Here is a 22865-nt window from a genome sequence, read left to right as displayed (position 1 = left end):
CTATGACACCTATACTCATTCCTCTAAATTGTTAGCTTCAGCACGACTTTTATGAAAGGGGGCTAATGAGAATATTTCGCGGGGCTTTTGTTTTCAAGGAAAAAGCATCTTAGTTTCCCATTGCACCTTTCATTCATAAATAAATAAAAGGGTGAAACAACCTTTTTAAGGACTATTGCCTATGCCACACAATTCGGCAGTACAAAACAGTCCGGTAGATGCTCTTCGGTCTAGAAAATCTTCCAAGGATCCGTCTATGTTTAAAAATTTTAGTTCCATCAATTAAATCTGGTCATCATCGTTGGATGATAATCTGGTCATATACGCTCTCCCCCTAACCCCCAATGCATTGCGCACACGTTTAACAAAAGAAAAAAAATCAAACGTTTGATCAGTAGCAAAAGTGATCTTCTAATGGTCATATGGCTAAAGATACGTGAATTTGTCCCATGCAAGTAACTCCAGACTCCAGGAACAGGGGGGAGAGCACATAATCTTAGCCGTTGGGTTATACTTCAGTGGCTGATATCACGTAACCGGTGTAGTAGGAGGTAAATTTATCGACATCATCAGAATTTTCTTTTGGGTGAGAACATAAAATTTGACTTGTACCTAGGGGAAAAAGTCGGATGCCTTGTGTATCCGCATACAATCAACCTTCCTAGTTCCTACTTCACTATACCTCGTAGTGGAGATGTTGCAATACACAATCTTTTTTAAGTTTTTACTTTAGCAAGACACACCATCTAAATTCGGGGCATTTAACTTTTTGCCACTTTTAAAAATAGTACATAACATATTTGCCACCCGTTATCTATAATACATGGGCCCTCATGTGTCTATGACATGTGGGCCCGGTAACAAATGTGTTAGTGTTATTTTTAAGAGTGGCAAAAAGTTAATTATTCCTCTAAATTCGATTTGACTTGTGAAATGAGTTCCGGTACAGTACATCCATATAGTTCGCATGGGACCTGATAAGATTTTTCTTTGTACTGCATGGAGGGGTGACCGGTGGCCCTACCACCTCTCACAGTCACAGAGTCACAGTGCACGGCACCGGCCGTGTGCACCAGCGCACGCACGCACACACATTCGCGAGCCTATGCGGCCATGCCCTTTCGCCCCCTTGGCCTTCTTATACCAAGCACCTCCACTTGAGCTCCCCCCAAAGCACACAACTCGCCCGAAGTGATCCCCGAGGCTTCTTTTCACGTCCAAATTGCAAAGGAAACACGCCATGTTTCGCCATTCATCCTCTGCCTCGTCGGTGGGTTCCTACGGCAGCGACGTCAGCTTCATGCACCACCCGGCGGCGAGCCTCTCCAGCGGCGCCGCCGTCCCGACGCAGATCCCTCGCGTCGCCGGCGGCTACCTCGACGGCGGCAATGTTAGTGGCGCGTTCCCTCCCTTCGGCGCCGCGTCGTCGTCGCCCCCGTCCTACTCCTCGTCGCTCCCTTCGTCCTACTACAACAACATCCAGAGGAGCATCAGCTCTCACTCCCTCCCGCATCACCTCCAGCTCACCGACCACCTCGGCGCCGGCGGCAGCGCATTCTTCTCGTCGCCGTCGTCTCACCAGCTGCCTCTGCCGCCGCCGCTCTCCTCCTCGCCGTCCTCCTCCTCCGGTGACCTCTTCGAGTTCACCTCGCCATGCCCCGTCCGCCGCGTCTTCAGCACCGGCGACCTCCAGGTACTATGGGCTGCATGCAGCTGCCTGAACTGCACGGTGCACACCTGCGACTCTGTGAGCTGCATGTAAGCTGAACTGAACACTAGTCTTGTCCTGACAAAAAAACAGGGGATGAATGGATCGTCGCCGCCACGGCCGCTCCCGTCCGGCGAGAGCTGCGGCCAAGACGGCGGCGGGCCATTCTCGCAGAAGGTCGGGCGATACAGCGCCGAGGAGAGGAAGGAGAGGATCGAGAGGTACCGCGTAAAGCGGCACCAGAGGAACTTCAACAAGAAGATCACTGTACCATTCCTCTCCTCCGCACTCTCTGTTGCACTCATGATCTCTCTCGAGATCGCCATTCGTGCTGACGCTAGGTTGTGTTTGGCAGTACGCGTGCAGGAAGACGCTGGCCGACAGCCGGCCCAGGGTGAAGGGCCGGTTCGCGAGGAACGGCGAGGCCGAGGCGGATGGCGACGATCGCGAGGCGTTCGACGGCAGCTACGGCTACTCCGCCGCCGGCTACAGCGACTACCGCAGCAGCAGCACCAGCGTCAACAGCTACTACCAGCACCACAACAAGGACGGCGCCGCGACGGCGGCTTCGTCGTCGTTCGTCGGAGGCAGCGAGAATGGCGAGTGGTGGTGGCGGGCCCCGGGTGCCACCACCGCCGAGGCGGAGCGGCAGCGGCAGGCCGGCTTCGACGTCGACGAGGAGCTCTGGGCTACCCTCGGCGACATGCTGTCCGTGAACCTCGCCTCGTAACCGTCGTCTCCGTCGGCGGCTGCCGATCAGGGGACGGGAGCTGGAGATCTACCGGCGGAGGCGCCCGTTGGTGGTCGGTGGGGTCCGGTGTTCGAGCACGAGCACTAAGCTCAGGGTGGCGGGCGCGCGGGCGACCGGTGCGCAGCAGGCAGCAGCCGTGGCGCGCCAGTGTGCCGCGAGCCCGCGAGAAGTCAGGTCAGAGTGGCGTCGTTGACCTTTCCCTTGTGTGTGTATTATTGTAACTTTCGCCAGAAACATCATGAAAGCCGGGAAAAAAAATTTTAAAAAGGAGGACAAAAAGAAGCCTTCTCGCGTGACCAGACACACCGAGAGAACAACTTGTACCGCTACCGCTCCGTGATTTCCCAGTTACTTCCAAACGCGCCCGAACACGAACGCGAGCTGCACGACCCAAAAATAATCATCCCTCCGTGTTAGTGCTGCTCGCACCCCCAACCCTGGCAAGCTCTAGCCAGCTACCGTTTCCCGTGCTCGTGTAAAAAAGTTCACCGAACGAACGATCGAGCCAAGTAGTGTGACGACGCGATGTGACATGGCATGCAGTTCCACTCGTACTCAGGCACAGGCTCGATCGGTGGCGGGCCGGAGGGATTGGGTTGTTGTTCCCTTCATGTGGGAGGGAGATGGCGAAACGGCGAGGGGTGGGAGGGAGAGGGAGGGAGCTGAGGTCAAACGGGTGCGGATCGCTGTCGGCGCGTCGCTGCCACAGGCGAGGCGTCCGTGACGCGCAACCATCTGCTGGACAGATCGATCGATCGATCGACCTCCCCGGCTCCCCCATGGCGATAGGTGTCTCTCGGCTTTGCATTGTGTGTTTGGGTGTGTGAGGGTATTAATGGCCGCTTCTTCTCCCGTCTCGTCGGCGAGTTCCCCATTGGAGCTGCCTAGCTGCACGCGTGCGCGCACACGTGATCCGGCCCCCCGAATTGGTTAGCTGTTCGGCGAGGGCCGTCTCACTCTTTCGCCCAACGAACTGCGTGCGGGTTAGCGGTGGTGATCGTGCGAAATTCCCAGAATTCGGCCGGCGAATTGCAAATGCGCTGTAATCGATCTGGTGAAATGGAAGAGAGTGTCGCTAGGACCTGTTCCCGCCTTCGCGGCTGCAGTGGAATAGTTAAACACTACCGGACTCCGCTCAAAGCAATGCTGTGTTTTCATTAACTAGTTGAGAGTCCGTAACCCCAGGAATCGCCACTCAACAGCCAAGGTTACAAGCACCATTTATCAAGATGGCGTGGGCAAAGGAGATGTATTTTTTCGTTTCTTGGTTGGACATCCATTTTTTTGGTATGTTATATAGATAGCTTTTTTATAGAATAATAAAAATTAAAAAATGACAAGATGATTGATACGAGACATATCACGCAACATCATACGTATTCAAATTTGACTTCTACAAATTAAAAAAAATAAATTAATTAAAACTAGTATATGTACGTTTACAACTAAATTTGTTATTTTTGTTATAACCTGTGCAAGTCAAATTTGAACTTGTACGTCTATAGAACGATATGCTGTATTAACATATTTTGTTACAAAATATTTTTAATAACTATCTAGATGCATGAAAAGGATGTAGGTATTCAACCAAGTAACGAAAATAATTTCCTGTGTGTGAGAAACTGTAACTCGAATATATCGACACCCTCTATCTTTTGTTAGAGGTGTTTGTTTATAGGGGTTAAACTTTAACCCTTAGTCACATCGGATGTTTGGACACTTATTATTATAAATAGTAAATGTAATCTATAAATAAAACCCATGCATAATCTTGGACTAATTTGCGAGACGAATCTAATGAGCCTAGTTAATCCATGATTAGCCTATGTGATGCTACATTAAACATTTGCTAATTATTTATGAAATTAGTTTTTTATAAATTCGTCTCGCGGATTAGCTCTCATTTATGAAATTAGTTTTTTGATTAGTCTATATTTAATATTTTAAATTAGTGTCCAAACATCCGATGTGACATGAGGCTAAAAAGTTTAGCTCCATCTAAACAACCCCTTAGTGTGTTAAAAAGGAACATACTTAGGAATGTGCTCACGTCGTGTGCATTCGTATTCTGTGTTAATTGAATGAAAAAAAAATCTACCCATCAGAAAATGAATGTCTGCGCACTAATACCTCCTTTTAGGATCATATGCCCTAGCTACCTGCCCAAATTCAACTTCAGGCAGTAACTGGTGGAATGTGTTTCAACTTTCTCGCCTTCAGCTTACTACTGACAAAGTGACAAGTTGCTCAAAATCCTGATATGGAATAATTATGTGGGACGTGGGAGTTTTTGTTGGTAGCCTTGTAGGCTTAGCAGAGCTGCAGAGGTCGGTGGATTAAGGTCGTTACTCGTTAGCTAGGGTTTATGATAGACAAAAATAAAAGTATAAAACATAAAGGCAAAATTTGCTACAAGGCATTGAAAAAACGTGTAATTAGTCGGTGGACACCATAAGATCATGAATTTGCTGCAGGGCACCACAAAAATATGGTAATTAGTTGGCAGACCCTCCGGCCATTATTTTATTAATTTTGAAGTAAAAAATTTTTAAAATAACGAGATTGCCCTTGGTGGCAAACCCGTTATGCCGACTGGGTCCAGTCGAACTATACCCAGTCGGTCTCGGCTCCACATCCTAGCCTACGCGACTGAGTAGGCGGCGGCAGTGGCGACCCAGCTGCGGTGAGGGCAGCGGCAACCCGGCCACCGAGGGCAATTTCATAATTTTTAAAATTTTTGACTCTAAAATTAATAAAATAATAGCCGGAGTGTCTACTAGCTAATTACCATATTTTTGCGGTGTCCTACAGCAAATTCATGTTTTTACGGTGTCCACCAGCTAATTACACGTTTTTTTCTGATGTCCTGTAGCAAATTTTGCCAAACATAAGCGATGAGCGTTGAAGAAGAAGGCTATCGACATGGTGGCATTGGCAATGTGGCATACTATCATCGGGCTCGCACACACGAGAAAATAGTGATTTTAACTTTTTTCCCCTCCTCAGATACATATTTTTCTTGAGCACTCATCAAACTTCAATAGCTCAACTCATCTATATGGCAAAACTACTAAAGTTGAATTTATGATAGATTTATCAACATAGTACACATTTTTACTTAAGTTTTATTTTGCACTGGTTTTGTCATATCATTGGAAGGAAAATCTTGTAAAATATGACTAAAATTTATAAAATGTCTTGAATTTAACCATGTTTGACCAAGTTTGTTTGAATTTTATGATGTTTTATTAATTTTCTAGAGGTTTGATGATGTATCGCGATGTTAAGTGAAAATTATTTCAATACAACTTGGCGCAAAATAAAAGTGCGCTAGACCTAGTGCAAAGTGCAATTTGAAATTCAAATTTTGATTTATAAGCATAAGAAAAACATAATTACTAAAATGCCCTTCACAATTTTGCGGAAAATTCCTAAAGTGACTCTTAATAGTGGCACTACTTATATATTACGAGTAAATTATACCGTAAATTTTTTTTAAAAAAAACTTAGTTGAATAATAGACAATGCTGATATTTTTGGCTTCTTGCACCAAAACACTGTTTGCTTCCTTCCGAACGGCATTCCCTGATTCTGCCATTTTTAGATTGTGGATGTCACGTCTCTATAATACAAAAGAACATATATGGGGATAAAACTGCGGCCAAATATTTCTGGACGAGGATAAACCAAGTTATCACGAGCAGATTACACCGAGGGGGAAATCCGATTCGCAGGAGCTCAGATGCAATTAACCTCTACTATCAGCACTCCCTTTTGACCACCCAAAAGCATCGCAATTTTTATCACCAACGAACAATTAAAGCAGCAACGAATTGCGCCTCGAAATGTAGCACGAAAATGAGATGCAACGAAAGGACATGGCGAGGAGATCGTCCAACGAGCAAGAGCGAATTCAGTTCCAATCCTCACCTGTATCTCGAGCTCGATTTCGGGAATCATGTGTCGATGAGTTATAGGAACGCAAGCAAGAACCCTCCCTCCAAAAAAAAAAAAAAACCCACACCTTTAGCCCGATGGCAACGGGCACGATCGTCGCCGGGCCAGGGACCAGGACAGGATACCGTAAAGACGAGTCAAACGAGAATAAGAACCCCAAGTGTATATATTGCGACTCAAATCAATGATCAGAAGAGCAATGGAGAAGAAATCAATGATCAGAAGAGCAATGGAGAAGCCTCCGTGCATGTTGAGTTAATGTATTGCCCGCTTTTTTTTTTTTTCGAATTGCACTGCATCGTTGTTTGTTGAGAAGAAACCGGGAGAAAATGGAACAGCAGTATGCTTTGACAGCCAGTTGTTGTTACAGTTACCTTCGTAGAAGGTAAAACAAGTGCAAATCAAACACATCTATCTAACACACATGACATAATGGCGTGTGACAGCATAAGCCATTAGCTAGCCAGGATCATCACTTCGATTCAAACTCTTCTATGTGAGTGTACAAACTTTTGCATGTGACGATGGGATTCATGTGATCGGTTGCCTGATTTAATTATGTCATGAAAGTGACCATTGCATCTTTGCACTTGTAGGAAGGAGGTCGGCATCTCCCTAATCCCTATATACTGCGGGCTACCAATAAGTACCGTCTTTATTTTTTAATTTAGTTGTAACACCAGACATTCCCAAGCTCACATGAAGGCCATTTGCAGTTTCTTGTCTTTGTGCCAAGTAAGTTTCCAAAGGCATGCAAATGGCTTCTAATGCTGCGTATAGGTTAGGGATGACAAAAGTAGATTATTATGCTAGGAGAGCCCTATAATAATTAAGGGGGCACTAATTCTCCCACTTCCTCAGTATTTTAGAGCAACACAGCAGCTGAATCTCTCTGCCCCTATCCCTCTCTGACTCTTTGGAATTTATAGCTTTCAGCAAGGCTATTATCCCTCTTTCCCTTCACTCCGTAGGGCGGGGAGGGTGGCTGCCGAATCTTTGTCGGCCGGTAAGCAGAGTACTTTGTGCAGATAATCTATCTTAAAAGCAGGTACAATAGCAGGCTATAAGCCAACTATAAACATATTTTAAACAGGTAAGAGAGAAGAAATAAGAGTAGTGAGCTACTAAAGTCAGCTGCAGCACGGGCTCCAAAACGCAATGTGTGTATGATATGTAGGACCATGTATTAATGTTTTGTAGGTAACTATCGTATGAATTGACTATTGATGAATTATAGCTAGTAGTTGGCTATACTATTAAACTTGCTCTAACTAGCTATGATTTCAAGTGTAATTAGTACTCTTTTTTGGCACAAATTCTTGCGCATATGGTAAGCTCATGTTTATTCAATTTTGTAATTGCTGTTGCTGAATGTGATGACTATAGAATATAGTCAAAATGCCGCCTCCCTCTTTCAGCTATGCTGAGCCCTTTTTTTCAGCTAACGCGGTACCGCCGCTCGACAGTTGATGTTGGCTAATGCGCTAAAGTTCAGGTAGAATAGCTAGCTAAGTTACTTAGCTTCATGATGATTACAATTGCAAAGAGAGTGTGGCCAGCAATGGTGTGTAACGGCAAAGCATATTTGTAGTAGCATGCAAAATAATCAAGAAACCATTTACAATTAGAAGCACCAAACCACTTTCTCAAGTGGGAGAGGGAAGAACAAGGGAATCATGTGAGGTGTTGCATTCCCTCTCTATATAGTATTGTGAAGATTACTCACACAATTGTAAGGCCCAAGAATCAAATGATGGCCTTACTTTCACGGATAAATCAATCATCAGCAAAACACATGGCATGAATTAACACCTAAAAGTGCACACTTGGATGCTATTGTTGACCCTAGTAAGAAATGTAGGGCACTAGCCCACCCTAACCACTACACCAATAAGCAAGCTCTTACTTGAGGTTAGAACAAAAAACAAAAAAGATATGATCTTGGCGCACTCTAGCGAGGGATCTTGAATGAAAAAGTATTATTGGTTTGCTTAAGGACGGATTCAAGATTAAGGTCAAACAGGACAACGAATGTGACAATGAGGTCAAAAGATTTTCTGCAGAAATTCCTTCAAGGGGAGAAAGAACATGCTAAGAAAAGATGGAATCAGCAAAGGGGTGCAGATGCATTTAGTAATGCTCAGTGACAACACAAAGTCGAATTTGTTTAGTAGTAATAGGTAATGGAAGTGTTCCAAGTAATTCCCGCAAATGGCAGTTGTAAACTAGCTAGCTAGTGATTCCTTGCCACTTGTTAACTATTAAACGCAATTGGTATTAGTAGCTTAAGCATTTTGGGGTCATGCATGACAGCAGCTGAAATGTGAACACACAAAGATTTCGTTGGATGGTCAAAGCACTTCAGGAGACAGAGATTTCCCAAGTGAAATGATCATTTTGTTGTTTTCATCTGAAAGTCTCTATCACAGTTACCAACCGCAGTAAAAAAATATGCATGTAGCGTCAAAAATCATGGTATATACAAAAGGTGATGTTACTGATGTAAGATGATGCTAAGATAACTCAGTAAAACTATTGGATGACAATGAGCAGTTAAGTGTTAAGATCATCCAAGAGAATCGATGATGACGTCATGAAGACGTAAGAGCTGCATTCTTCTGCAAAATTGTTAGAACTCTTCTCTAAAATACCAACATATAAAGATGTTATATACCGAGGATTGAACACGGAGAACTAAGCCAACCAGGGGTTGAATGGTCGGAACACAAAAAACCAAAAAAGCTTTTAGCGAAATTAAAATTTACCCATATTGCATACGACTTTCGTAAATGTGAGCCGTCCGTTACTTTAGATCCAACGGATCTGATTTTCTTATGCTACGCTGTGTAATAGTGTAGTAAAAATTTTACAGGAATAAAATTAGAACTAAAATATATAACGTTATAATAAATTTGTGTATAATAATATTAAAATAGATAAATTGCTAAGCATATCTTTAAAAAATTTCAAATAAAATATTTATTTGGGCCTCAAAAAAGTAGATCAGACCGAGATGGACCTTGGAAGGCTGCAGCCCATGGCAGCCTCGCCCCCCATCTTGGTCGAGAAAAACCAGCGGATGGCAGCCCATGTCCTGGATGCAGTGCCAGCAGGGGAGCGGCGGCCACCTCTCTCTCGAGTCTCTCGCCGTCCCCGGTGACGGCGAGTCGGCGGCAACCGCGCGGCCGCCTCCCGTCGCCTCGCCTCGCCTCGCCAGCCTCCTCCCCCCGCCCCCCCAACTTGAGCTTCCGGACTGCTGTCAGGTACGGCCATCGAGCTCCACCCTGCCCTCTCTAGGCGGAAGCTAGGGTTTGTGCGACCCGGGGACAGCGAGCTCGGTCTCTTAAGGCGGCCCGGGGAGCGGAGGCTACGCGCTCTGCGGTTCTCTTGAGCACAGTTCGTCGCGCAGGAACCGGGCAAGTCTGAGATGAGGCTGCTGAATCCGCCATCCATTTCTCTACATCTGCCTCTCGTCACTACATTCTGTAGCTTGCATCCTCTGCGGTGGTAAACTGCGAGAGCCTTTTTGTTAGATGAAATGCATCCTCCGATTTATCTAGTGAACGAGGTTCCACGCGCATCCGTTAGATCTATTGGGTATCGGATGAACCTAGGGCCTTCCATGAGTTCCATCTGCTCTACGAGGAAAATGTCATGGCCTTCTCGCCTAGGTATCCTAGACGGTTCAGATAATTTTAGATGGTTAGTTGATAGAGTACTTCAAATGCAGACTTATGCTGAATTGACTGTAGGTCTGTGCCCTTAATAATTTTGTGATTTGGCTGGACTTTTGATTTGGTCTTGTTTAGAACTTAGAGCCCTGGCATAGCGGTGACATGTTCATACTCAGAAATGATACAATGGATTTAAGGTGATGCCTTTCTATTTGTGGGAGAACACAGTTTCCTCCTCTCCTCGAAGGTGGTAGTTAGTTACAATGAAAATCATAGACATAGACAAGAAATTGTTACTACGTCGGAATGTGCTTAGAATGAAAAACATACTGGGAACTGGAAATGAAGCAGTGTTAGTATAAAGTGTGTTACGCTGTGGGTCAGATTTACACAATGCTAATACAAATTACTACCTTTTTCTTGAAACATCTGTACTAAACTCTAGTTCCAATACATCGTGTCCACAACTGACATATTTTTTCATGAGAAATGAAGAAATGACAGTAGGTTTTATCTTCATAAAAATATTTATTTTATATTCGGTAAGTCTTATCAGCCGAAGGCAGGACATTTTGGTGTTTTGTTTTACTTACTCTCTTTATATTTATTATTATTTTTGCATCAAACTACTTTTTATTTGATTGTAAAATGGAGAGAGAAGTGCATTGTCCTTGTTTCTTCAACATAGCTTCTATTTGTGAATCAGCTTTGTACTCTCACTGAAAATATCCAAGCAAATTTGTATATGATGTGATGCTGTGATCAAAACTTTCAAATTTGTTTTACTTACTCTCTTTATATTTATTATTATTTTTGCATCAAACTACTTTTTATTTGATTGTAAAATGGAGAGAGAAGTGCATTGTCCTTGTTTCTTCAACATAGCTTCTATTTGTGAATCAGCTTTGTACTCTCACTGAAAATATCCAAGCAAATTTGTATATGATGTGATGCTGTGATCAAAACTTTCAAATAACTGTTTCTCAAACATATTTGGGTAGCTGGTTTATAAAGAATATGAACTAGTTTCAAGGAAAATATTTAGTAGCATAAGTGTTCTAATCAATATTAAAACAGTTTTTATCTGAGTTGTACTTTACTCCGTGAAAAAGACAGATTATTGTGATTGTAGTTTGTCTTTGTCTGGATTATGTAAATTAGTTTTTAATTCAATTTGGTTGTCCCCTTTATTTCTGAAACTAGAGCTAATAGAAACAGCTGTTATATTTTGAAGTGGCCTCTGGTTGTTTTAAAAATTGATGTTTCGGGCAAAACAGTAACCAGAAAACGAGTAAACTACTAGGTGGAACATTACCAGTTGATGGCTGAATTCAATCTCTAGTGCAATGCTAAAATTGGCAGCAAATAACTGGCAATGCCAATGCTGCTGGGCCAGATGTATCAGAATTTCAGAAATACCACACTTAGGGGTGCGAATGGACTGAAATCCAGATCAAACCCACCCCACTTCATTTCTCTTTATACATACATCGCAAACCAATCCAAATCGATTATTCACTCACAGAATCTGAACCAGCCCACCCCAAGTACAAAGCCAATCTAAACTGAGCAAAACCAAAAGATTATAAATGGTTCAATCCATTCACAAAACAAAACCAAACCTAGTTGCTGCTGCCCACTAATGTTCTCTGTTCTGCTCGTCGAGTTGCCAGCCTGCGCTGCCTGGCTCTCTGTCTCTGTTGCTGCTTGTTGTTGGCCTCTCTGCTCCATCGCCCTGCACCTCTTCTTTCGACGCTGCTCCTCCACATGTCCCCGCCGGCTGCTACATTGCGTTCAACCACTGGCCGAACTCCAGGACCCCCGCCTCCTCTCTCATTGTCTTCCGTTTTCCTCTCCAATGCTTGCATCGCTGCTATTGGGAGCTGGGCCACAGTCTCCGTTTGCTGCTTGTACTTGCCGGCTTTCCATGGAAGAAGGGCCTCCTCCATGGGTACGCCTAGGGGTGGTAATGGGTCCAACTTTCTTGCCTACAAAATTTAAGGCTTGGGTCTAAAATAGGGTGGACTAAATCTTATAGATTTTTGAGATAATTTTTTTTAAGGGTTAAGTAGGGTTATACAAGGACCCAAGAGCCTTGGCCCATTACCACCTGTAGGTGTGCCACTGCCTTGCTCATCATGTTGCTATCTGAGCTCGTTGCCGCAAGGTCGTCAAACTCCTCTCCTAGCTCTCTGAACGCATCATGTGCACTATATTGGCATCGACACATTGTTGTGCTCTCCATGAGGGAGATGGGTGAGGATTTGGGTGTGATCCAGTGAAATTGATAGGTTGAACCGTTGAACCCATTTTAGAGCCAAAAGTATGTAGCCAAAACCAGATTTCCACCCAACCCATTGGTAGGCCTAACCACACTTTATTGTTTTTTCTTTTCTACATGAACATGCTTATACTCCAGCAAGACATACCATACCATTGTCTTCATGAAACCATATGTCACATGTGTGAAATACTGTTGCTCCTAGCTTCTCAGGTGCTCAACACTGCCTTTTATGGTTTGTACATATTACATTAACTTTGAAGTGCTTGTTTAATGGTTGCTTGTTCTGCAAACTTTTGCTTGAACTTCTGCTTAAGCTTGCTTGCAATGTCTTAAACTCTTAGTTTGGAGATGTTTCATAACCTTTCGTTGCCAGGCTGTTTAGGTACATTGAGGGACAACTCGTACGGTATAAGGTGATGGAGGAGATCCATGGCAAACAAGAAGCAGAGACTGCATCTGTTGTTAAAGTTGCCAGAGAGCCTGCCATCATTATCAATGGTGTTCCAGACTTGCCTCCTGACTGCACACCTGTTTCACAATCTGAACCAAGTAATGCTGCAGAGCCTCAAGTTGATCATCATTTTGGTGAATCGTTAGAAGGGCGAAAAGTAAGGAAACTTTTTGGAGACAAGGATTATGTAGGGAAGGTGGTCAAGTATGACAGTGAAAGCAATTGGTACAGTGTTGCCTATGAAGATGGAGACCAGGAAGATCTCGAGTGGCGTGAAGTGGAGGAGGTCCTGCTGCCATTGGACATAACTATGCCACTCAGAACACTCATTTTGGATAAAGCTGGTTACCAGAGTGCAGTTCCTGACTCCAGACCTAAGGTGGGTAGACCAAGAAAAATCTATGCTATAACGGAAGCCAACACAAACAGATCATTGGTTCCAGTATCCCAAGGAAACAATTTTATGGGAAACCAGATGATGACTGGAGCAGCAAATGAACAATCCAATAACTTACTAGCGTTGATTCCAGCATCCACATCAAATGATGCATCAGCAGCGGGAGTAAATACCCAAGCATGTGTGAACGCTAGTAGTCAACCTAGAAAAAGGGGCAGGCCTCGAAAGAATGCAATTGTGCCAGCTAAGCCTGCCAATAGTCAGCCTAAAAGAAGAGGCAGGCCTCCGAAAAACAGGAATGTGTCTGGAAATGTTCAGAGTGTAGAATCCACACCGAATTCTCTGGCGATTGTTCCAGTGGATGATGCAAGCATCACGGCTGATGCTTCTAGGAGGCAGAATAGTGTCCTTTTGCGCAATGCACAGACCATTAGGGCAGAAAAACTGGCAAAGGCAGAAAGACTGAAGAGAGAAAATATGATTGTTCAAGGCACACCACCTGGAACTCAATTTTTCTGACAAGCATTCCCACTGTGCCAATATAGATATCTGTAAACATTCCAGAATCTATGCGCGATGGTGACACTAGCTTTCAACATATATTTTGTACAATCCAGCGTAGAGCAAAACTTGTAAAACTATATTTGCTATCCCAATGCTATCGTATTTCTTTCCTATACAAGTATATCTGCAATCTGTTTAGATTTCTTATGGTATGGTCTTAAAAGTTTTCCTTGTGGAAATGAAACCTAGTTGTGGTTGTCTGGCTGAATTCTTTTGAAAGATCCTTGAGTTGTTTCGTGAGTGTTGGAGATCCACAATAGAAAACACCTGCATATTTATGAATGTGTTAAAAAACCTTACTGCAAAAGCTGAAAGTTGTTGAATCGATGTTCACTGAAAAAGGTCTCACCTATACGCGAGTTCTTGTGGGCATTTGCCAAATCGGAGAACACCTTTCTCCAGTTAGGCCTCGCAAAATGTGTTCGAATCTGCAAAAGATCAATCAGAACAGGAGGAATATACTGAAAAGTGAAAAATAAGAATTTCAGATGTAAGAAGGGGAAGATGTAGAATACCCTGCTGCCGGAGACGATATCCACACCATTTTTGGCATGTTGAAGTGACTGAACCATGGCAATCAAAGCTGACCTTGCGTCGCCTTCTTCATACACGCTGGTCAGGTAGTTGTGCATCTCTATGACATTCTGGAATCCCCATATATATTAGTTTTCGTTCTATTATGACTGAAGGAACTGTAGAAAATGAACTGAAGAATTGAGAGTGAGAGTACATTGTGATCACTTTCAGCAACATCGTTCATGACTCCTTTGAACCACTCGAAGGATCCTTGCTCTCTGGTCACCCAGTAAAAGTAAGCTCTTCCTGGCCCATTGTTCTTGAAGCTGCCTATCTCAGAACCATGTATGCTTTCCACCTCCTGTTGCCATCAACTCATTTCAGTTATCTATCCCCTCCAGCTATATTAAATTGGTAGGAAATGCTTTTCAGTGAAGAAATTTACTTCGTTAGATTTAATGTTGTTCAACAGATCCTTCAGTATGCTGATGAAAGGAGTTGCGCCAATTCCAAGACCGATGAGCAAAAGAATGTCGTATTTCTTGTAGTTTTGTGCCGGTGCACCATAGGGCCCATCAATAAGGACCTTAGGAAACCTGAAATGGTAAACATGAACATGGTTAACAAATGGTTGTAGACCAATTGCATTTGGTATGTGAAACATAGGAGCTTCTAGTCACCTAGTATCCTCTATCTGAGAGTCCGCCACAACTGTAGTTTCAAGTCTTGAAAGCGTAGCCTTCTTGGAAGTAACTTGTGCCTCACAAGCCTACATGGATATACTAGATTTAGTTCTTGATCTTTCAGCAATCTACATTATTCTCCTAAAATTATTTAATGAGGTAAACTTAATGTTCTAGCAATTCTTTGCAGCTGTGCTTCCTCAACTGACCTTCCCAAACAGGTTTCTGAGTTCAGACGTCCAGTCACCTAGTGTACGAATATGCACGCTCAAGTTGTCATCTCCAGGCGCAGAAGTGATGGAGAAGGGATGCCTGTGAAGGTAGGACCGTAGGAGAACAGTAAGCGAGACTTTATGATAAACCATAGTTTTGGACATGTATGCAGCCAAGGATGAATTGGTACCATTCGAAAGGAGAGACATCAGGGCACTTCACAAACAGGTACATCCCGCTCTTGTACTTGAAGCCCGGTGGCTTCTTCATGTGAAGAGAGAGCACATTTCCTGGGTAAATTGCTGCCTGCATGTGCCACACCACATCACCAATTTTATGAGTAAAGTACCAGCTAAGAAAGAATGGATCCAGTTACACTAGTCAGTTGCCCTTACCTTGACGATGCTCACGCGGTAGTTGTTCTCTCGAACTTTTCTGATCGTTCTCTCGCATGCATAGAATAGCACAGGAACTATCAGGTACATCCATGTCTGCAGGAACAAAGTTAAAAAATTGAGATGATGTCCATTTCATTCTACTGCTCACAGCATTGCAGTCACAGGGAAAGAAGTCAAAGAACTATGAGCTGCTAAGCGCAGGAAGGCGCCTGAGAATTTTTACCGTCTTCTTGTACCACTCCCTGGTGAGGAATATGAAGTAGGAGTGCACCACGAGGAGGACGTAGGCGAGCACCAGGAGGTGGTGCGCGTACCAGAAGGCATTGAACCCGGCGAGGTGGTGCAGCGGCGACGGCAGCTTGACGACGCTCCGACGGAAGGAGTGCGTCGCCAGCGTGAAGGAGAAGGACATGATGATGATCATGAGGATGCCGGTGACACCGGGCGCGCTCTCCAGCAGGTCCACGTACGTCGGCTGTCTGTACCCAAAGTTTGACCCCAGCCTCGCCATGAACTTGTCGCTCGGGCAGCTGATCAACCTCGGGAAGTCGCAGGTGACGTGCGCCAGCGTGTGCACCGCCGTGGCGCCGGCGATGGTCGCCGCGATGACCTTGTGGAAGTTGATGTTGTCGTCGAAGGGGATGACGTGGCTGAGCGCGGTGGACCTGAGCGTGGTGAGCGTGTTCCGGCAGACGGGGAGGAGGATGAGCGCCATGTTGAGCTTGAGCAGCTCGGCGGCGCCCTTGGCGACGCAGACGCAGTAGCCCATCACCTGGAACGCGGCGCGCCGCTTGTACTGCTCGAACTTGTAGGCGAAGAGGCCGACGTTGACGGCCAGCCACAGAGCGACGAGCCATATCCGCTTCCAGTTCTCGTGCACGAAGTCCATCGTCTTGGACACGTGCCGCTTCAGCGGGCTCCGGTACCGCGACGGGATCATCGTCCTCGCGAGGCTCGACGTCGTCCGCTTCATCTTCTCCGGCGCCGCCTGCGCGCTCACCATCCCGCGCAGCAGCGTCTCCAGCTGCCAAATCTCGATGTACCCGCGGTCGTCGGGGTCCAGCTCCTCCATGATCAGCGACGCGTACGTCGCCGCGTGTCCCTTCAGCTTCGCCAGCTTGTTCGCCGACGCGCTCAGTATAATAACCTACAAATCCATTCCAGCCAAACAAGAAAACGATATTTAATTCCCAGGCTGATGATCCCCTCCATGTGATTTGAGAGAGATCGATCCAAGCCATCAAGAATTCTTCCTCACCTCCTTGACCTCATCTTCCGTGAGCATCCCATCGCCATTCTTGTCGCACCTGGGTGCATCAGAGAAGGGAAGAAAAAGAATTTCCATTTCGTCAGTAGGCGATCGATTTCTTGTGTTCATCTGCGTGGAAATTAACGGGGACGGTGAATCTTTACATATCAAAGAAAATGCGCAGCCGCGAGTCGAAGTTCTGGTCGGTCATCTCCTCCCAGAACTCCTTGAGCTGCTCCTTGGTGATGCCGCCTTCCGGCTCCAGGTTCCTCCGCCGCGCCAGCGCCACAAACAGCTCGCCGGCGAACTCCTTGGAGTCCCCCATACCTTTTGATGTCAAGCAGGTTAACCATGAGTAATTTTTTTCTTAGTTCAATTAAAATTATGAATCACATGCATTGCTAGATCCAAACTATCTAAAGAAATAAATGTGTCGTCGCCTAATTGCCTCAAGCACGAAGCGTCGCTATAACTCCATGTCGCTATAAGCTCATAAGCATGTGCAATAACGAAAATAAAATTTGCACCTAGTACTTGTATTTTGTTGTACCGAATTACTGTTTAATCAGGGACCATTTGGTAAGGCAGAGCATTAATTTGAGTGGATCGTTGAGGAGCAAACAGCGGATCTCAGTTAGGCAGACCTATCCGTCCCTGCAAACTCTTTGGGCAAAGATGAGCAGTTCACGGCATCATCACACAACTATTGCAGAGCATAAAAATGATTGATAAAAACAAAGAAAATGACGCCAACACAATATTCTCTCAACCTAAAGCACTCGTTCCTATTTACCGGAGATACTTTTGCTGTTGGATCACACCGTCGGTAGGCGGAGGGCAGAAGCCGACTCACCGATGCACTTGCCGAAGCTCTCCCTGGCGAGGCGGCCGTTGCGGCTCATCTCGTCGAAGCGGCGCTCGACGGACTTCCATCCCTCCTTGCCGCCGGACGTCTTGTCGAGGAAGCGGAGGCCGCGGAGCCCCACCTGCGCGCTGGACTGCATCCGCGTCATCCTCCCCGGGCGCATGCCGGCCACCCCCTCCGGCACCTTCATCGACACCTTCGACGCGAACTGCCGCACGCCCGACGCCAGCCGCGACGGCTGCTTCATCAGCCCCCTCGCGAACCCTCCTCCTCCCACCGCCGCCGCCCCCGCCCCAGGCGGCCTCGGCACCCCCGACGGGTGCTGCGGCGGCGACTGGTGGTCCGCGTATGGCGACGCCATCCCCCCACCCTGGGCAATGCCGCCCGCCGGCAAGTTCACCGGAGGACGGGGCGTGGGGCCCACCCGCCAAGGGAGGTGGTGGTAGGCTACTACTACTACTACGCGACGCCTACTACTTCTCGGGAGACGACGACGAGGAGTGGAGGAGGAGGAAGGGGAGGGGGACAGATATGGCGGGTAACATGCGCGGATGTCTTCCCCCAGTTATAGCCGTTGCGACGGCGCCGCGAGGCCGCGACGACGGCCGTGCACCGCGGCTGCCGCCGGAGCCGATCGCCGCCGTCCGATGCGAGATCTGCGTCCCACGCGCCGCCCTGTCTGATCGTATCGTCGTGCCCTGTCCTTTTTTCTTCTCGGGAAGTCAGGGTTGGGGGACACGTGGACGCATTCGCGAACGTCGGATGACGAACGGACGGATCAGGGAGGAGACGTTAGGTGGGGCAACGTGGCTCGCTCGGGGACACTGACGGCGTGGGCCCGCGCCCGAAAGGGGTCAGTTGGTGCGTGTCGTGTGGCCTTTGCCGCAGGTAGCTGGCGCCGGAAGAACTCGGAGGGTGGAAAACTAAAGCTGCCCTGCTTCGCTACCCCATTCGACGATCATTTCTGTTAATCACTTTGTACAATACTGATGATGATGACCATTACTACCCAGCTAATCAGTTGCAGTTCCTTCTTAAAGAGGTGATGAGGTATGGAGGTGATCGTTTGATTTATTAAGTAAAAATGTAAAACACTATATTTATAAATAAAAAATAATTTATATAAAAATTTTATATACATATTATTAACGATTTAAAAATCAAGACCGAAAAATAAACTAGGATGGAAAAATCTTAAAATCTACTGAAAATTTAAGATTAGAATTTTAAATTTTTGGTAGTACAAGTGAAAAGATTGTGCTGATAGAAAAAAAAAGATGATATTAGCTTGGTTAAATGCCATTAAGTGATGGCTATAAACATGCCAAATTGGCGGTCTTTTCGACCAAGATTGCATATGTTTACCACGTTTCGTACTTGAACAAGGATGCCGCTTGGCTAGTAGCAGAATATCTAGCTCCAAGAATATACGGTCGCTTGCTGGCAGTAGAAGCTGGAGCCACACGATGGCGGCGAGCTTAGCTTGTTTGGGCAGGTGACATGTTTGTCCTTATGTTTTACAGTGGCTATCGTGTGCAAGGCCCACTCTATCTTCAAACAGGAGAATCTCGGAGTAAAATTTGGTTCACTCGACGGTCAGTTTTTGATTTTTCTTTTTCACATCCACTAGTTACTGTCAGCAACCGGGATGACTGAAAAGTTCAGGCTTGATGTGATTCCAAGGCAAGCGATATGCTGCTTGCTTTATTTCAGGCTGGATGGAATGATGGAATTACAGAGAGAATGATGATGATCTGCGTGTATGTTTTATTTTGAAAGCCTGCATGATGCAGGGTTAGCTCGATCTGAGACAGAAACCATATGGTGCCTGGAGTTTGCAAGGTGGAGATACATGATGTCTGAACTCTGAACACGTGATATCTGATGAACAACAGCAGCAGCAGAAATGCCTCCAGGGCCAGGAAAGCATCCGTGCCCTAGTCCAGACAGTTTTGCACTGGATTGCAGTAGATGAGATCGACTGATGCAAGGTAGTAACTAGTACCTTGCTTGGGACATGAAATGCAGCTTTGTACGCATTAATATATGCCAAAGTGGCCATCTCCGAAATTAGTGTGCGTGGGTACTGTATACGGTCTAAAAAGCCACACAAATGTGAAAGCCATATCCTGAACTTTTGAGAAAGGCACCGATGATCTGAAATCTTGTCTGAAATTTTTTAGTGGAGCATTGCATCTTTATGATCTATCATTGCAAAGTTTAACACAATGTAGTCCTAGCTAGAAGAGCTTTACCAAACATGCTCGCTTTTAATTGACTAACAAACTAACCACGATCAACACATGACAGGGTAAGGAAGAAAACAAGGACAGTAATAACACAGCCATCTTACGTAATTAGGCCATCAAGACTACTCGGACAGATGATCAGATCACCCTCTTCGTTTTGTTTTTCATAAGCATAAGAAAAAAAACACTTATTACTGATTGAAAAATATTATAGTAAAGCTTTTATATGCATGTGCTTAGTGATAAGGACAAAAAATAAACTACGATAAAAAGCCAAAATTAACTCTAAATTTAAGTTTTAAAATTTAAATTTTAGCTTATAATCATGAGCTTAAATGAAAAGACATAGGGCTTAGTGTCTTACGAGTAGGTATATCTACCTTTTTTTTTTTGAGATGATAGATACCTAAATTTCTTCCTCAATGGCAGACAGCACACCACAATTCAGTTGCATATGTCATAATCGTTCTTTCCAAAAATTGCGTAAAGTCATATTCACAGGTTTTAATCAGGTAATTTAGAAGCTTAAGGTATTGGAAACGGTATCATTCACCAACTAATACGGAGTATTCCGTTGTCTAGAAAAAAAAAAAAGATGGCATTCGTACCGCGGATCAAATGATAGGGATGGCTTTTTTGTAGCAGGATGGCGCGGAAATGAGACACCTGAAAATGACCAAAAGGCGAGCTAGAATCGCTGGTGAGATTATCATCGTTTAACCAAGTGGAGCTCTCTGTCGGTGGGTCTCTGTCGGGGGCTCCGGGCAAGGCAACCGGATAGGTGTGAAGGAAGTGGCCTGCAAAGAGAAATGGTTGTTAAGCCGCACGTGCTACTGTTACTGATATTCTCGGCCTTCTCTCGGACCATAAACTGGCTCGCAATTGCAATGGCTGCCAGCTCGATTGACATGACAGTGAGCAGTGATCAAATGGTGGTTTAGTTTTCCCTTTTGCAATCGGTTGGGGAGGAAGCTTTCGAACTTTTCTCATGGCGTACGTTCCTCGTTACCTCACCTAACTGCATTGATTTTCGTTGGCACGATCACAAAACAGCATCGCGGTCGTCGTCCTGATCAGCTTAGCTAGCACTAGCAGCAGCAGCAGCGCCCTATTTATGATTACGGACTCCCAATTCTTAGACAAGCGGGTTCTCAATGATTTCTCCTGTACGTATATTACGCGGAAATTAAAGGCTTCGACGAATTCGTAGCCATGCAACGTTGTGCTTGCCACTAAAGAAAACGAGTTGGCAATCGAATTAGAATGTTCCAAGGCGCGATTGTTTAAACGCCAAGATTACGAATAGATTGGCATGTGTGGTAGCAGCAGCAGCATCTATCACGCGCGCTGTGTCTCGCGAGAAGCCAGGGATCGACCGGAGGTTTGCAACGCATGTCTCGCACGCAGATGGAGGGAGCCGAGTCGTCGCAGAATGAATTCGGGTGCCGGTGAAATGGGCCGCACGTTGGGAGGAGACCAGAGAGAGCTTCATCATCTCTGGTTGTTCAACTCCTCGCTCAACTGCTCCACCGAGACCTCCCGTCTCGAGCTTTGTTTTTGTTTTTGTATTCGTTTGTTTAGTACGGCAACGGAACTTTCGTAGATGCAGATGCATCTGTGTTGTTGTTTGTTTTCTCTATGCTTTGACATCTCTGTGGAGGTTCTAACAAAAAAGTTATTATAGTTTGGAATTAGGATAGACATATACTTTAAATGTACCATATCTGTTTCATAACATAAGATGTTTGATTTTTTGGTGGCAACGTTTGACCATTTATCTTATTCAAAAATTTAGTATAAATATAAAAAATAACAAGTCATGCTTGAAGTTCTTTTGATAATAAAGTAAGTCACATACAAAATAAATGACATTTTTATAATCTTTTGAATAAGACAAATGGTCAAATATTACAAGAAAACAATTAAATATCTTATATTATGAAACGGAGAGAGTACTAAGCACATGGCCGGGTCTCTTTCGGACGGCTGTTTGCTTGTTTTTTCTACCTAAACTCTAAAGCAAAATCATACTCCATCTCTTTGAAAATATAAGAAGCGTTAGACTTTTACTGGTTTCGCCCTTATTATTTGACTATTAGCTAATCACTATAACAAAATCATATAAAAAATTTTCAAATGCAAATTTAATGTTACTACATGAATGATGCAAATTTGTTAGCTCAATTAGTAGTGAAAAATTTTACATGTTGACTTTAGGTAGACAAGGAAACCTTATAGTTTAGAATGGAAGAAGTATTTATGGTACCACTGTATGACATATTAGCTTTGAAATGATTCATCAAATGCTATAAATTCTTACATTAATTAAAGGAAAACAAAAAAAATATTTCAACCATCGGATCATAGTGGATATAGATTATAGCAGTGTAGATTTATCAATGTAGTTGTATACAAAATATAATTGTATCTATAAAAAGATAAGTTAAAGAGTATGCATGGAAACATGAAACAAAAGGAAAGTAAGATTTACGAGCAATTTTACGGTCCTTGAGTAGGTATCAGAGGTACCAAAAAGAAAGTAAGATTTATGAGCAATTTTACACTTAAATTTTAGTATCAATTTTACACTAAAAATTTGGTACATGTCGGTACCCACACAAATACAGTAAAATTGCTCAAGATTTATATATAAAATACAAATATACAAATATATTTTTAGTATTATATATAAACCATAATTGTGTTTATAGAAACAAAAAATATAAGAGGTGCTAAATCCAATTCTATTTTTATCTAACTCTATGCAAAATTACGCAGGGAATCTGTTGGTTGTTCATAGCATCAGTAAAAGAAAAAACAAGCAATATAGTGGTGAGATCAATATACCAACACATTACAAATATTAAAAGCAAAAGATTAATATAACATGCAAAAAATTCCAAATA

General features: G+C 44.5%; 3 protein-coding genes across 3 annotated transcripts; 2 read left to right on the top strand and 1 right to left on the bottom strand.

Moving 5' to 3' along the window:
* The first annotated feature begins 1184 nt into the window (after positions 1-1184).
* LOC102708117 (zinc finger protein CONSTANS-LIKE 2-like) lies at positions 1185-2750 on the top strand. The gene is made up of 3 exons (XM_015834838.2): positions 1185-1693; positions 1802-1975; positions 2064-2750. The coding sequence occupies exons 1-3, from the start codon at positions 1241-1243 to the stop codon at positions 2436-2438; spliced, it is 1002 nt and encodes a 333-aa protein (XP_015690324.2). The 5' UTR covers positions 1185-1240; the 3' UTR covers positions 2439-2750.
* A 6774-nt stretch (positions 2751-9524) lies between these two features.
* LOC102722260 lies at positions 9525-13899 on the top strand. The gene is made up of 2 exons (XM_006644907.3): positions 9525-9679; positions 12748-13899. Exon 2 carries the CDS (start codon positions 12791-12793, stop codon positions 13739-13741), a length of 951 nt encoding a protein of 316 aa, XP_006644970.1. The 5' UTR covers positions 9525-9679; positions 12748-12790; the 3' UTR covers positions 13742-13899.
* On the bottom strand, positions 13705-18214 carry LOC102707832 (putative respiratory burst oxidase homolog protein H). Its single transcript, XM_006646394.3, has 13 exons — positions 17699-18214; positions 17010-17172; positions 16855-16903; positions 15820-16743; positions 15594-15689; positions 15389-15504; positions 15195-15297; positions 14983-15071; positions 14748-14898; positions 14517-14663; positions 14302-14430; positions 14136-14214; positions 13705-14053 (listed from the first exon to the last, which is right to left on the bottom strand). The coding sequence occupies exons 1-13, from the start codon at positions 18069-18071 to the stop codon at positions 13944-13946; spliced, it is 2529 nt and encodes an 842-aa protein (XP_006646457.2). The 5' UTR covers positions 18072-18214; the 3' UTR covers positions 13705-13943.
* Positions 18215-22865: the final 4651 nt, after the last annotated feature.

Source organism: Oryza brachyantha, chromosome 1 (assembly GCF_000231095.2).
Source record: "Oryza brachyantha chromosome 1, ObraRS2, whole genome shotgun sequence".
NCBI classification, from domain to species: Eukaryota; Viridiplantae; Streptophyta; class Magnoliopsida; order Poales; family Poaceae; genus Oryza; species Oryza brachyantha.
Note: the sequence above shows the minus strand (reverse complement) of the source record. Positions and strands in the feature narration are given on the sequence as shown.

Bases quoted from the DNA above. Each gene is read 5' to 3' on its own strand.
- LOC102708117 (XM_015834838.2), top strand. From the start codon at position 1,241: ATGTTTCGCCATTCATCCTCTGCCTCGTCGGTGGGTTCCTACGGCAGC. The intron at 1,694-1,801 runs GTACTATGGGCT...ACAAAAAAACAG, and splicing joins TCAGCACCGGCGACCTCCAG to GGGATGAATGGATCGTCGCC. The intron at 1,976-2,063 runs GTACCATTCCTC...TGTGTTTGGCAG, and splicing joins ACTTCAACAAGAAGATCACT to TACGCGTGCAGGAAGACGCT.
- LOC102722260 (XM_006644907.3), top strand. From the start codon at position 12,791: ATGGAGGAGATCCATGGCAAACAAGAAGCAGAGACTGCATCTGTTGTT.
- LOC102707832 (XM_006646394.3), bottom strand. From the start codon at position 18,071: ATGGCGTCGCCATACGCGGACCACCAGTCGCCGCCGCAGCACCCGTCG. The intron at 15,505-15,593 runs GTAAGGGCAACT...TGGCACATGCAG, and splicing joins ACCGCGTGAGCATCGTCAAG to GCAGCAATTTACCCAGGAAA. The intron at 14,054-14,135 runs GTGAGACCTTTT...ATAAATATGCAG, and splicing joins CCACAAGAACTCGCGTATAG to GTGTTTTCTATTGTGGATCT.